The following is a 14,679-nucleotide window of genomic DNA, read 5'->3' on the forward strand; positions in this document are numbered from 1 at the left end:
TGTGTTAGGAAATGAAGGGCATATAAGTGACTAGTGAATTGTGTAAGGAAATATAAGTGACTAGTGAATTGTGTAAGGAAATATAAGTGACCAGTGAATTGTGTAAGTAAATATAAGTGACTAGTGAATTGTGTAAGGAAATATAAGTGACCAGTGAATTGTGTAAGGAAATATAAGTGACCAGTGAATTGTGTAGGGAAATATAAGTGACTAGTGAATTGTGTAAGGAAATATAAGTGACCAGTGAATTGTGTAAGGAAATATAAGTGACCAGTGAATTGTGTAGGGAAATATAAGTGACTAGTGAATTGTGTAAGGAAATATAAGAGACTAGTGAATTGTGTAAGGAAATATAAGTGACCAGTGAATTGTGTAGGGAAATATAAGTGACTAGTGAATTGTGTAAGGAAATATAAGTGACTAGAGAATTGTGTAAGGAAATATAAGTGACTAGTGAATTGTGTAAAGAAATATAAGTGACCAGTGAATTGTGTAGGGAAATATAAGTGACCAGTGAATTGTGTAAGGAAATATAAGTGACCAGTGAATTGTGTAAGTAAATATTAGTGACCAGTGAATTGTGTAAGGAAATATAAGTGACTAGTGAATTGTGTAAGGAAATATAAGTGACCAGTGAATTGTGTAGGGAAATATAAGTGACTAGTGAATTGTGTAGGGAAATATAAGTGACTAGTGAATTGTGTAAGGAAATATAAGTGACTAGTGAATTGTGTAAGGAAATATAAGTGACTAGTGAATTGTGTAAGGAAATATAAGTGACTAGTGAATTGTGTAAGGAAATATAAGTGACTAGTGAATTGTGTAAGGAAATATAAGTGACTAGTGAATTGTGTAAGGAAATATAAGTGACCAGTGAATTGTGTAAGGAAATATAAGTGACTAGTGAATTGTGTAAGAAAATATAAGTGACCAGTGAATTGTGTAGGGAAATATAAGTGACCAGTGAATTGTGTAAGGAAATATAAGTGACCAGTGAATTGTGTAAGTAAATATTAGTGACCAGTGAATTGTGTAAGGAAGTATAAGTGACTAGTGAATTGTGTAAGGAAATATAAGTGACTAGTGAATTGTGTAAGGAAATATAAGTGACCAGTGAATTGTGTAGGGAAATATAAGTGACCAGTGAATTGTGTAAGGAAATATAAGTGACCAGTGAATTGTGTAAGTAAATATTAGTGACCAGTGAATTGTGTAAGGAAATATAAGTGACTAGTGAATTGTGTAAGGAAATATAAGTGACTAGTGAATTGTGTAAGGAAATATAAGTGACTAGTGAATTGTGTAAGGAAATATAAGTGACTAGTGAATTGTGTAAGGAAATATAAGTGACCAGTGAATTGTGTAAGGAAATATAAGTGACTAGTGAATTGTGTAAGGAAATATAAGTGACCAGTGAATTGTGTAGGGAAATATAATTGACCAGTGAATTGTGTAAGGAAATATAAGTGACTAGTGAATTGTGTAGGGAAATATAATTGACCAGTGAATTGTGTAAGTAAATATTAGTGACCAGTGAATTGTGTAAGGAAATATAAGTGACCAGTGAATTGTGTAAGGAAATATAAGTGACTAGTGAATTGTGTAGGGAAATATAAGTGACTAGTGAATTGTGTAGGGAAATATAAGTGACCAGTGAATTGTGTAAGGAAATATAAGTGACCAGTGAATTGTGTAAGGAAATATAAGTGACTAGTGAATTGTGTAGGGAAATATAAGTGACTAGTGAATTGTGTAGGGAAATATAAGTGACCAGTGAATTGTGTAGGGAAATATAAGTGACCAGTGAATTGTGTAAGGAAATATAAGTGACCAGTGAATTGTGTAAGTAAATATTAGTGACCAGTGAATTGTGTAAGGAAGTATAAGTGACTAGTGAATTGTGTAAGGAAATATAAGTGACTAGTGAATTGTGTAAGGAAATATAAGTGACCAGTGAATTGTGTAGGGAAATATAAGTGACCAGTGAATTGTGTAAGGAAATATAAGTGACCAGTGAATTGTGTAAGTAAATATTAGTGACCAGTGAATTGTGTAAGGAAATATAAGTGACTAGTGAATTGTGTAAGGAAATATAAGTGACTAGTGAATTGTGTAAGGAAATATAAGTGACTAGTGAATTGTGTAAGGAAATATAAGTGACTAGTGAATTGTGTAAGGAAATATAAGTGACCAGTGAATTGTGTAAGGAAATATAAGTGACTAGTGAATTGTGTAAGGAAATATAAGTGACCAGTGAATTGTGTAGGGAAATATAATTGACCAGTGAATTGTGTAAGGAAATATAAGTGACTAGTGAATTGTGTAGGGAAATATAATTGACCAGTGAATTGTGTAAGTAAATATTAGTGACCAGTGAATTGTGTAAGGAAATATAAGTGACCAGTGAATTGTGTAAGGAAATATAAGTGACTAGTGAATTGTGTAGGGAAATATAAGTGACTAGTGAATTGTGTAGGGAAATATAAGTGACCAGTGAATTGTGTAAGGAAATATAAGTGACCAGTGAATTGTGTAAGGAAATATAAGTGACTAGTGAATTGTGTAGGGAAATATAAGTGACTAGTGAATTGTGTAGGGAAATATAAGTGACTAGTGAATTGTGTAAGGAAATATTAGTGACTAGTGAATTGTGTAAGGAAATATAAGTGACTAATGAATTGTGTAAGGAAATATAAGTGACTAGTGAATTGTGTAAGGAAATATAAGTGACTAGTGAATTGTGTAAGGAAATATAAGTGACTAGTGAATTGTGTAAGGAAATATAAGTGACTAGTGAATTGTGTAGGGAAATATAAGTGACTAGTGAATTGTGTAAGGAAATATAAGTGACTAGTGAATTGTGTAAGGAAATATAAGTGACCAGTGAATTGTGTAGGGAAATATAAGTGACCAGTGAATTGTGTAAGGAAATATAAGTGACTAGTGAATTGTGTAAGGAAATATAAGTGACTAGTGAATTGTGTAAGGAAATATAAGTGACTAGTGAATTGTGTAAGGAAATATAAGTGACTAGTGAATTGTGTAAGGAAATATAAGTGACTAGTGAATTGTGTAAGGAAATATAAGTGACTAGTGAATTGTGTAGGGAAATATAAGTGACTAGTGAATTGTGTAAGGAAATATTAGTGACTAGTGAATTGTGTAAGGAAATATAAGTGACTAATGAATTGTGTAAGGAAATATAAGTGACTAGTGAATTGTGTAAGGAAATATAAGTGACTAGTGAATTGTGTAAGGAAATATAAGTGACTAGTGAATTGTGTAAGGAAATATAAGTGACTAGTGAATTGTGTAAGGAAATATAAGTGACTAGTGAATTGTGTAGGGAAATATAAGTGACTAGTAAATTGTGTAAGGAAATATTAGTGACTAGTGAATTGTGTAAGGAAATATAAGAGACTAGTGAATTGTGTAAGGAAATATTAGTGACTAGTGAATTGTGTAAGGAAATATAAGTGACTAGTGAATTGTGTAAGGAAATATTAGTGACTAGTGAATTGTGTAAGGAAATATAAGTGACTAGTGAATTGTGTAAGGAAATATTAGTGACTAGTGAATTGTGTAAGGAAATATTAGTGACCAGTGAATTGTGTAGGGAAATATTAGTGACCAGTGAATTGTGTAAGGAAATATAAGTGACTAGTGAATTGTGTAGGGAAATATTAGTGACTAGTAAATGATACAGTTTCATAAAGAACAAATTAACAATAAGTTGAGGTAATTTCTTGTCCTGTCTATTTTCTTTTCTAGCCTAATGAATAATTACTTCTTCAATCCCCCCATCAACCGCCTGAGCCTGAACTTCCAGGACAAGGAGCTGGAGTCGGCATACCAAGGCAGCTACCAGGAAGAGGTAGTAGTTTGGGCAACCTGAGCATGAACAATGGCTATTAACCATATGGGACTAATAGGCACAGTTAGCAATGATTTACACGGGCACCAGTTTGGCATCCACTGCTGTATCTGCCATTTGGCACCCGTGTGCCTGTGCCTAGCGTGGCAGGTTGAGGGGGCAGCATGATAGTGAATAAAATAATAATAATAATAATATATACTTTTTATGTAGCTGCACACCTCCCAACTTGTGCTGAGAGCAGAGGGACAAGCCCCGCCCCACCACACCCACAGCCACGCCCACACATGCAGGATTGGACAGTCTCTATATCACCATTACAACTATTATCCAGGACAGTCTCTATATCACCATTACAACTATTATCCAGGACAGTCTCTATATCACCATTACTATTATCCAGGACAGTCTCTATATCACCATTACTATTATCCAGGACAGTCTCTATATCCCCATTACTATTATCCAGGACAGTCTCTATATCACCATTACTATTATCCAGGACAGTCTCTATATTACCATTACTATTATCCAGGACGGTCTCTATATCCCCATTACTAATATTTAGGACAGTCTCTATATCACCATTACTATTATCCAGGACAGTCTCTATATCACCATTACTATTATCCAGGACAGTCTCTATATCACCATTACTATTATCCAGGACGGTCTCTATATCACCATTACTATTATCCAGGACAGTCTCTATATCACCATTACTATTATCCAGGACAGTCTCTAGATCACCATTACTATTATCCAGGACAGTCTCTATATCACCATTACTATTATACAGGACAGTCTCTATATCACCATTACTATTATCCAGGACAGTCTCTATATCACCATTACTATTATCCAGGACAGTCTCTATATCACCATTACTATTATCTAGGACAGTCTCTATATCACCATTACTATTATCCAGGACAGTCTCTATATCACCATTACTATTATCCAGGACAGTCTCTATATCACCATTACTATTATCTAGGACAGTCTCTATATCACCATTACTATTATCCAGGACAGTCTCTATATCCCCATTACTATTATCCAGGACAGTCTCTATATCCCCATTACTATTATCCAGGACAGTCTCTATATCCCCATTACTATTATCCAGGACAGTCTCTATATCCCCATTACTATTATCCAGGACAGTCTCTATATCCCCATTACTATTATCCAGGACAGTCTCTATATCACCATTACTATTATCCAGGACAGTCTCTATATCACCATTACTATTATCTAGGACAGTCTCTATATCACCATTACTATTATCCAGGACAGTCTCTATATCACCATTACTATTATCCAGGACAGTCTCTATATCACCATTACTATTATCCAGGACAGTCTCTATATCACCATTACTATTATCCAGGACAGTCTCTATATCACCATTACTATTATCCAGGACAGTCTCTATATCACCATTACTATTATCCAGGACAGTCTCTATATCACCATTACTATTATCCAGGACAGTCTCTATATCACCATTACTATTATCCAGGACGGTCTCTATATCCCCATTACTATTATCCAGGACAGTCTCTATATCACCATTACTATTATCCAGGACAGTCTCTATATCACCATTACTATTATCCAGGACGGTCTCTATATCCCCATTACTATTATCCAGGACGGTCTCTATATCCCCATGACTAATATTTAGGACAGTCTCTATATCCCCATTACTATTATCCAGGACAGTCTCTATATCCCCATTACTATTATCCAGGACAGTCTCTATATCCCCATTACTATTATCCAGGACAGTCTCTATATCACCATTACTATTATCCAGGACGGTCTCTATATCACCATTACTATTATTCAGGACAGTCTCTATATCCCCATTACTATTATCCAGGACAGTCTCTATATCATCATTACTATTATTCAGGACAGTCTCTATATCACCATTACTATTATCCAGGACAGTCTCTATATCACCATTACTATTATCCAGGACGGTCTCTATATCACCATTACTATTATCCAGGACAGTCTCTATATCACCATTACTATTATCCAGGACAGTCTCTATATCACCATTACTATTATCCAGGACAGTCTCTATATCACCATTACTATTATCCAGGACGGTCTCTATATCACCATTACTATTATCCAGGACAGTCTCTATATCCCCATTACTATTATCCAGGACGGTCTCTATATCACCATTACTATTATCCAGGACAGTCTCTATATCACCATTACTATTATCCAGGACAGTCTCTATATCACCATTACTATTATCCAGGACAGTCTCTATATCACCATTACTATTATCCAGGACAGTCTCTATATCACCATTACTATTATTCAGGACGGTCTCTATATCACCATTACTATTATTCAGGACAGTCTCTATATCCCCATTACTATTATCCAGGACAGTCTCTATATCCCCATTACTATTATCCAGGACGGTCTCTATATCCCCATTACTATTATCCAGGACGGTCTCTATATCACCATTACTATTATTCAGGACGGTCTCTATATCCCCATTACTATTATCCAGGACAGTCTCTATATCCCCATTACTATTATCCAGGACGGTCTCTATATCACCATTACTATTATCCAGGACAGTCTCTAGATCACCATTACTATTATCCAGGACAGTCTCTATATCACCATTACTATTATCCAGGACGGTCTCTATATCACCATTACTATTATTCAGGACGGTCTCTATATCCCCATTACTATTATCCAGGACAGTCTCTATATCCCCATTACTATTATCCAGGACGGTCTCTATATCCCCATTACTATTATCCAGGACAGTCTCTATATCACCATTACTATTATCCAGGACAGTCTCTATATCCCCATTACTATTATCCAGGACGGTCTCTATATCCCCATTACTATTATCCAGGACAGTCTCTAGATCACCATTACTATTATCCAGGACAGTCTCTATATCACCATTACTATTATCCAGGACGGTCTCTATATCACCATTACTATTATCCAGGACAGTCTCTATATCCCCATTACTATTATCCAGGACGGTCTCTATATCACCATTACTATTATCCAGGACAGTCTCTATATCACCATTACTATTATCCAGGACAGTCTCTATATCACCATTACTATTATCCAGGACAGTCTCTATATCACCATTACTATTATCCAGGACAGTCTCTATATCACCATTACTATTATTCAGGACGGTCTCTATATCACCATTACTATTATTCAGGACAGTCTCTATATCCCCATTACTATTATCCAGGACAGTCTCTATATCCCCATTACTATTATCCAGGACGGTCTCTATATCCCCATTACTATTATCCAGGACGGTCTCTATATCACCATTACTATTATTCAGGACGGTCTCTATATCCCCATTACTATTATCCAGGACAGTCTCTATATCCCCATTACTATTATCCAGGACAGTCTCTAGATCACCATTACTATTATCCAGGACAGTCTCTATATCACCATTACTATTATCCAGGACGGTCTCTATATCACCATTACTATTATTCAGGACGGTCTCTATATCCCCATTACTATTATCCAGGACAGTCTCTATATCCCCATTACTATTATCCAGGACGGTCTCTATATCCCCATTACTATTATCCAGGACAGTCTCTATATCACCATTACTATTATCCAGGACAGTCTCTATATCCCCATTACTATTATCCAGGACGGTCTCTATATCCCCATTACTATTATCCAGGACAGTCTCTAGATCACCATTACTATTATCCAGGACAGTCTCTATATCCCCATTACTATTATCCAGGACAGTCTCTATATCACCATTACTATTATCCAGGACGGTCTCTATATCACCATTACTATTATTCAGGACGGTCTCTATATCCCCATTACTATTATCCAGGACAGTCTCTATATCCCCATTACTATTATCCAGGACGGTCTCTATATCCCCATTACTATTATCCAGGACAGTCTCTAGATCACCATTACTATTATCCAGGACAGTCTCTATATCCCCATTACTATTATCCAGGACGGTCTCTATATCCCCATTACTATTATCCAGGACGGTCTCTATATCACCATTACTATTATTCAGGACGGTCTCTATATCCCCATTACTATTATCCAGGACAGTCTCTATATCCCCATTACTATTATCCAGGACGGTCTCTATATCCCCATTACTATTATCCAGGACGGTCTCTATATCCCCATTACTATTATCCAGGACAGTCTCTATATCACCATTACTATTATTCAGGACGGTCTCTATATCACCATTACTATTATCCAGGACGGTCTCTATATCCCCATTACTATTATCCAGGACGGTCTCTATATCCCCATTACTATTATCCAGGACAGTCTCTAGATCACCATTACTATTATCCAGGACAGTCTCTATATCCCCATTACTATTATCCAGGACAGTCTCTATATCCCCATTACTATTATCCAGGACGGTCTCTTTATCCCCATTACTATTATCCAGGACGGTCTCTATATCACCATTACTATTATCCAGGACGGTCTCTATATCCCCATTACTATTATCCAGGACGGTCTCTATATCCCCATTACTATTATCCAGGACGGTCTCTATATCCCCATTACTATTATCCAGGACGGTCTCTATATCACCATTACTATTATCCAGGACGGTCTCTATATCCCCATTACTATTATCCAGGACGGTCTCTATATCACCATTACTATTATCCAGGACGGTCTCTATATCCCCATTACTATTATCCAGGACAGTCTCTATATCACCATTACTATTATCCAGGACAGTCTCTATATCACCATTACTATTATCTAGGACAGTCTCTATATCACCATTACTATTATCCAGGACAGTCTCTATATCACCATTACTATTATCCAGGACAGTCTCTAGATCACCATTACTATTATCCAGGACAGTCTCTATATCCCCATTACTATTATCCAGGACGGTCTCTATATCCCCATTACTATTATCCAGGACAGTCTCTAGATCACCATTACTATTATCCAGGACAGTCTCTATATCCCCATTACTATTATCCAGGACGGTCTCTATATCACCATTACTATTATCCAGGACAGTCTCTATATCCCCATTACTATTATCCAGGACGGTCTCTATATCACCATTACTATTATCCAGGACGGTCTCTATATCACCATTACTATTATCCAGGACGGTCTCTATATCACCATTACTATTATCCAGGACAGTCTCTATATCACCATTACTATTATTCAGGACAGTCTCTATATCACCATTACTATTATCCAGGACAGTCTCTATATCACCATTACTATTATCCAGGACAGTCTCTATATCCCCATTACTATTATCCAGGACAGTCTCTATATCACCATTACTATTATCCAGGACAGTCTCTATATCACCATTACTATTATCCAGGACAGTCTCTATATCACCATTACTAATATTTAGGACAATCTCTATATCACCATTACTAATATTTAGGACAGGCATAGGTAACCTTCGGCACTGCAGATGTTTTGGACTACATCTCCCATGATGCTCATACAGCCAAAATACGGCAAAAGCATCATGGGAGATGTAGTCCCAAACATCTGCAGTGCCGAAGGTTACCTATGTCTGATCCAGGACATTGCAGTCACCTCTGATCGTCTTCTCCTCCACACACAGACCGACCTGCTCCTCCATCTGCTGCGTCTCCCCCTCCTCCTGTAAGGGAAAGCCTCTGATTGGTTGACACAGGGTCCCTCCCAGGCAGCATAACCAATCAGGCTTCCTCTTAGCTCAGGGGAGATCACATGACAGAGTAGAATGGCCTCCTGTACAGTGTTTATATTTAGTGAGTAGATCGCACTGTGTGCCCCCTGCATCACAGAAGAGGGACATGAAAGGGCTGTTTGGGGACATGTCCCGCCTCACAGGCCAGAACTGCTGCAGAATTTACCTGCAGATTTGCAGCCGCTCATTGGGGGAGATTTATCAAAATTTGTGTGGAGGGATAGTTGACCAGTTGCCCATAGCAACCAATCAGATCACTTCTTTCATTTTACAGAGGGGTGAGATCCACAGTGAATCCACAACATACTATGCACTTATTTGCTGCATATTTGTGTCAGATCTGCATGAAATTTCGGACGCATGTGGAGACACTCTAATAGGAGCTATGCAGCCTAAGCGCCTAGGGGGGCATGATTTGTAAATTGGGTCCTGGTTGTATGACTCTTCCCATTCTTTGTCTCCAGGTGATGCGTATGGCTCCAGTGAAGACCTTCGCCAGTGCCACGTTCAGCTCCCTGCTCGACGTGTTTCTCTCTTTCTTCATCTTCATCCTTCTTTCCATCACATGTTTCTTAAAGCCGGGTACAGTCCCCGTATCTCCCCCAACCCCGGCACTTGTGGTGCTAGCGGTCTGTGGCCTCCTGGGCTTCCTCTCTTTGCTTGTTTCAATAAGGTGAGATTAAAGGACAAGAGCTTTATTCTCAGTGTGCCCAAACCTGTGGCTCTCCCCCTGTTGCAAAACTACAACTCCCATCATGCCCTGGCAGATGAAGCCTGTTTGAGCATGATTGGGGTTCTACTTCTGCAACAGTCGGAGAGCCACAGGTTGGGGAACACTGTTCTAGATCATTGAAATGCTATTTTCTTTAAAGGGGTACTCTGGTGAAAAACAATTTTTTTTTAATCAACTGCTGCCAGAACAGATTAATAATTTACTTCTATTTAAAAATCTTAATCCTTCCAGTACTTATCTGAATGCTCCACAGGAAGTATGCCTGTCAGGAACTGTCCAGAGCAGGAGAGGTTTTCTATGGGGATTTGCTCCAGCTCTGGACAGTTCCTGACATGGACAGAGGTGTCAGCAGAGAGCGCTGTGGTCAGACTGAAAAGAAATTCATAAAGAAAATATTTTTCCATGGAGCATACAGCAGCTGATAAGTACCGGAAGGGTTAAGATTTTTAAATATAGGGGTATTCCGGGCAAAAAACATTTTATCCCCTATCCAAAGGATAGGGGATAAGATGTCAGATCGCGGGGGGCCCACTGCTGAGAACCCCCACAATCTCGTGCTGCGGGTGCTGAATCTCCAGTTTCGGTAACCTCCGGGTTTCCGGGACTGGGGACGTGACGTCACGCCACTCCCCCTCCATTCATGTCTATGGAAGGGGGCGTGACGGCCGTCACGCCCCCTCCCATAGACATGAATGGAGGGGGCGTGGCGTGACATCCCCAGTCCCGGGAACCCGGAGGTTTCCAAAACTGGAGATTCAGCACCCGCATAGAATGTGAGTGCTGGAGGGAGATTGCAGGGGGTCCCAGCAGCGGGCCCCCCCCCCCCAGCGATCAGACATCTTATCCCCTATCCTTTGGATAGGAGATAAAATGTTTTTGCCCGGAATACCCCTTTAAATCTGTTTAACATTCTGGCACCAGTTGATTAAAAAAAAAAAAATAATGTCTTTTACCGTAGTGCCCCTTTAAGGTAACAATGGATTCATAAATCACCCCCTGCTTTCTTCTGCCCCTTGTAGGATGGCATTCTATCTAGAGGACATGTTCCTGTGCACCAGAAGGCTTCTGGAGATCATTTCTGGTTGGCTCCCACGTCACCTCATTGGCACTGTGCTTGTGTCTCTCCCGGCTGCTGTCGTCTTCTCCTACCTGACCCAGGACTTCTACACCAACGCACATGTATGAATATCCTCTCACCACAATGTAGGGTCTGCATAGAGTCAAGGGTCCCCTTAGGGTGTTGGGTAATGCCAAGCAGGACCTTTAGGTATTTTTCTTGCTCCTTGCATGCTTTCCCTTTCCGGTGCCTATAGAGAAGAGAGTCCTCCATACATGAGCAAAACTACAACAGGGTTTCACTTAGGTGCAAGTAGGGCTGAGCGGTATGACCAAATGTGTGTATCACGGTATTTTTTAAACTTTTGGCTGTTCCACGGTATATAACGGTATTTCCTAGCCCCCCCCCCCCCCCCCCAATATTAATTATCAGCCCACATCCCCATCGGGGTAAATAGTAACATATCACCCGCATGCGCTGCCCTCCTCGTCCTCCTGTTTGTTGCGGCCGCCGGCGCTGGCACTCTACTGTACGCTGTATCCCTATTAGAGATGAGCGAACTTACAGTAAATTTGATTCGTCACGAACTTCTCGGCTCGGCAGTTGATGACTTATCCTGCATAAATTAGTTCAGCTTTCAGGTGCTCCGGTGGGCTGGAAAAGGTGGATACAGTCCTAGGAGACTCTTTCCTAGGACTGTATCCACCTTTTCCAGCCCACGGGAGCACCTGAAGGCTGAACTAATTTACGCAGGATAAGTCATCAACTGCCGAGCCGAGAAGTTCGTGACGAATCGAATTTACTGTAAGTTCGCTCATCTCTAATCCCTATGCCCGGGCTGCAGAAGGTAAACAAAATAAACTTTAACGCACCTACGTCAGCCTTGCGCTGGGGACGGGAACGTCGGACAGCAGTCAGCCTATCACCGGCAGCAGCAATGTCCCGCCCCCGCTGGTAATAGGCTGAGCCCACTGTCATGTAAGAAGCCGGCTTCTTACATGACAGTGTGCTCAGCCTATCACCGGCCGAGGCGAAACATCGCTGCGGCCGGTGATAGGCTGACGGCTCTCCGACGTTCCCGTCCCCAGGAAACAAGTGAGGCCGGTACCGGACCAACGGGAGGTTAGTAAAATTTTGTTTTGTTAATTTTTTTCAGCCCGGGCATAGGGATACCGCACAGTATAGAGCAGTGGTCTCCAACCTGCGGACCTCCAGATGTTGCATAACTACAACTCCCAGCATGCCCGGACAGCCAACGGCTGTCCGGGCATGCTGGGAGTTGTAGTTTTGCAACATCTGGAGGTCCGCAGGTTGGAGACCACTGGTATAGAGTGTCAGCGCCGGTGGCCGCAACAAACAGGACGAGGAGGGCAGCGCATGCGTGTGACATGTGAGTAGTACCCCTGATGGGCACAGCGCTGGGCTGATAATTAATTTGGGGGCAGAAGAGCGCTCGCGGGTCACATAGGATTAGTTCCCCGATGTGGGGACTGCGCAGCGCTGGGCTGATAATTTATTCATTCCTGAGGGGGAGGGGCCAAACCGGTATTGCGGTATGGGCTAAAATTCATATCATGCAGCACAACATTTTCGGTATTCGGTATGAACTGGTATACCGCCCAGCCCTAGGTGCAAGATATATCATGTAGGAAAGACAAAAGGAAACACCAAGAGTGCAAAAGGTGCCGTTATCTTTGACTATATAGGCTGAAATGTTCTCACCTTTTGGTGTTGTGCTCCGAGCACAACATCGGAAAATGCCAAGAACAAATTGATATTCCCTATAGGGAAACTGCCGGCATCAACCCAAATCCTAAGTCCTAGGGAAGGAGTGGCAGAATCGTGGAGAATAAACAACCCAATAATCATAGAAGGTGATGTTTTAGCGACGCTAACCCAAAGGATGGGGAAATGATAACAGTAACTATGAAGCTGGACAATAGAATAATAAAACAAAAAGGTTTCAAAGGAGACAACACTGTGATAATCGTAACTGCAGAGCCGGAAAATAAAATAATAAAGCAAATTAGTTTATTACTAAGGGGCTATGGACAACGCGTTTCGAGGGAACACAACCCCTCTTCGTCAGGTGCTTCGACCTGATGAAGAGGGGTTGTGTTCCCTCGAAACGCGTTGTCCGTAGCTGTTTAGTAATAAACCTTTTTGTTTTATTATTTTATTGTTTGGCTCCACAGTTACGACTATCACAGTGTTGTCTCCTTTGAAACCTTTTTGTTTTATTATTCTATTGTCCAGCTTCATAGTTACTATTATCATTTCCCCATCCCCTGGGTTAGTGCCGCTGAAGCATCAACTTCTGTTATGGGATTGTTTATTCTCCATGATCACTTAGGTGCAAGAACATTAGTTGGCATGGCTTGGTGTGCTATATGGGGTCTCTGATATATGACACTATCATCCATACCCTTAAATATTGCTATCCTGCGCTGAGCCCCTATTCACTCTCCGGTTGGCATCCAGGTCCCTATTCACTCATGTGGACGTCATGTGACCGCCGCAGCCTCAGTGGTCATGCTCCATACTCCTCCTAGCATCACTACTCAGTGATGGGAGCCATGATGCCAGGTGTAGGGAGCATGACCGACAAGGTCGCTGATTGGCTGCGGTGGTCACGTGACGCCAGTTCTTAAAGCTAGACCAAAATGCCGACTGGAGGGCGAGCAAGGACTCTGGGCAGAATCAGTGTGGTAAGAAACATAGCAAACATATGCTGCTCTGGTCAGTTCCTAAAATAGACAGAGATGTCAGCAGAGAGCTCTGTGTTCCAAAAAGAAAATAATTTCCTCTGTAGTATTCAGCAGCTAATAAGTACTGGAAGGATTAAGATTATTTTATAGAAGTAATTTACAAATCTGTTTAACTTTGTGGCACCAGTTGATTTACAAAAAAAAGTTTTCCACCAGAGTACCCCTTTAAAGACTAGAGGGGAGATTTATCAAGCTAAGGGCCCATGCCCACTATGCAATTTGCTTTCTGCAGCCTCCCATTTGTTTTGATAGGATTCTCCTGCTTTGTGCACATCATGGAATTTTCACGATGGAAATTCTGAATTTCGGACTCCACCAAATGAATATGTTCATTCTTTTAACAGAATTCCACCCCCGAACTGCATTGCCGTCAATAGGGATGGCGCTTAACGCCTGTGCAGACGCTAGCACCTGCTGCATATGGATTTGCAAAACTACAACTCCCAACATGCCCGGACAGCCAAAGGC

At 40.4% G+C, this 14,679-nt stretch overlaps 1 protein-coding gene and 1 long non-coding RNA gene across 3 annotated transcripts in view; one reads left to right on the forward strand and one right to left on the reverse strand.

The window, feature by feature from the left end:
• LOC130285202 (uncharacterized) overlaps positions 1 to 9,700 on the reverse strand; it is a 94,644-nt gene extending 84,944 nt beyond the window's left edge. Inside the window, exon 1 of one of the 2 annotated variants that reach the window (XR_008847289.1) lies at positions 9,552 to 9,700. This is a non-coding gene — a long non-coding RNA (uncharacterized LOC130285202). Of the gene's footprint in view, positions 1 to 9,517 lie in introns of both variants that reach the window. The other variant, XR_008847288.1, reaches the window with a different exon arrangement.
• The window catches only part of ADCY9 (adenylate cyclase 9), a 140,861-nt gene that overhangs the window by 107,390 nt on the left and 18,792 nt on the right, over positions 1 to 14,679 (forward strand). Inside the window, exons 5-7 of the mRNA XM_056536525.1 lie at positions 3,772 to 3,874; positions 10,118 to 10,326; positions 11,406 to 11,565. Of these exons, the coding sequence (XP_056392500.1) occupies positions 3,772 to 3,874; positions 10,118 to 10,326; positions 11,406 to 11,565 (472 nt within the window). The remainder of the gene's footprint in view (positions 1 to 3,771; positions 3,875 to 10,117; positions 10,327 to 11,405; positions 11,566 to 14,679) is intronic.

Source organism: Hyla sarda, chromosome 8 (assembly GCF_029499605.1).
Source record: "Hyla sarda isolate aHylSar1 chromosome 8, aHylSar1.hap1, whole genome shotgun sequence".
NCBI classification, from domain to species: Eukaryota; Metazoa; Chordata; class Amphibia; order Anura; family Hylidae; genus Hyla; species Hyla sarda.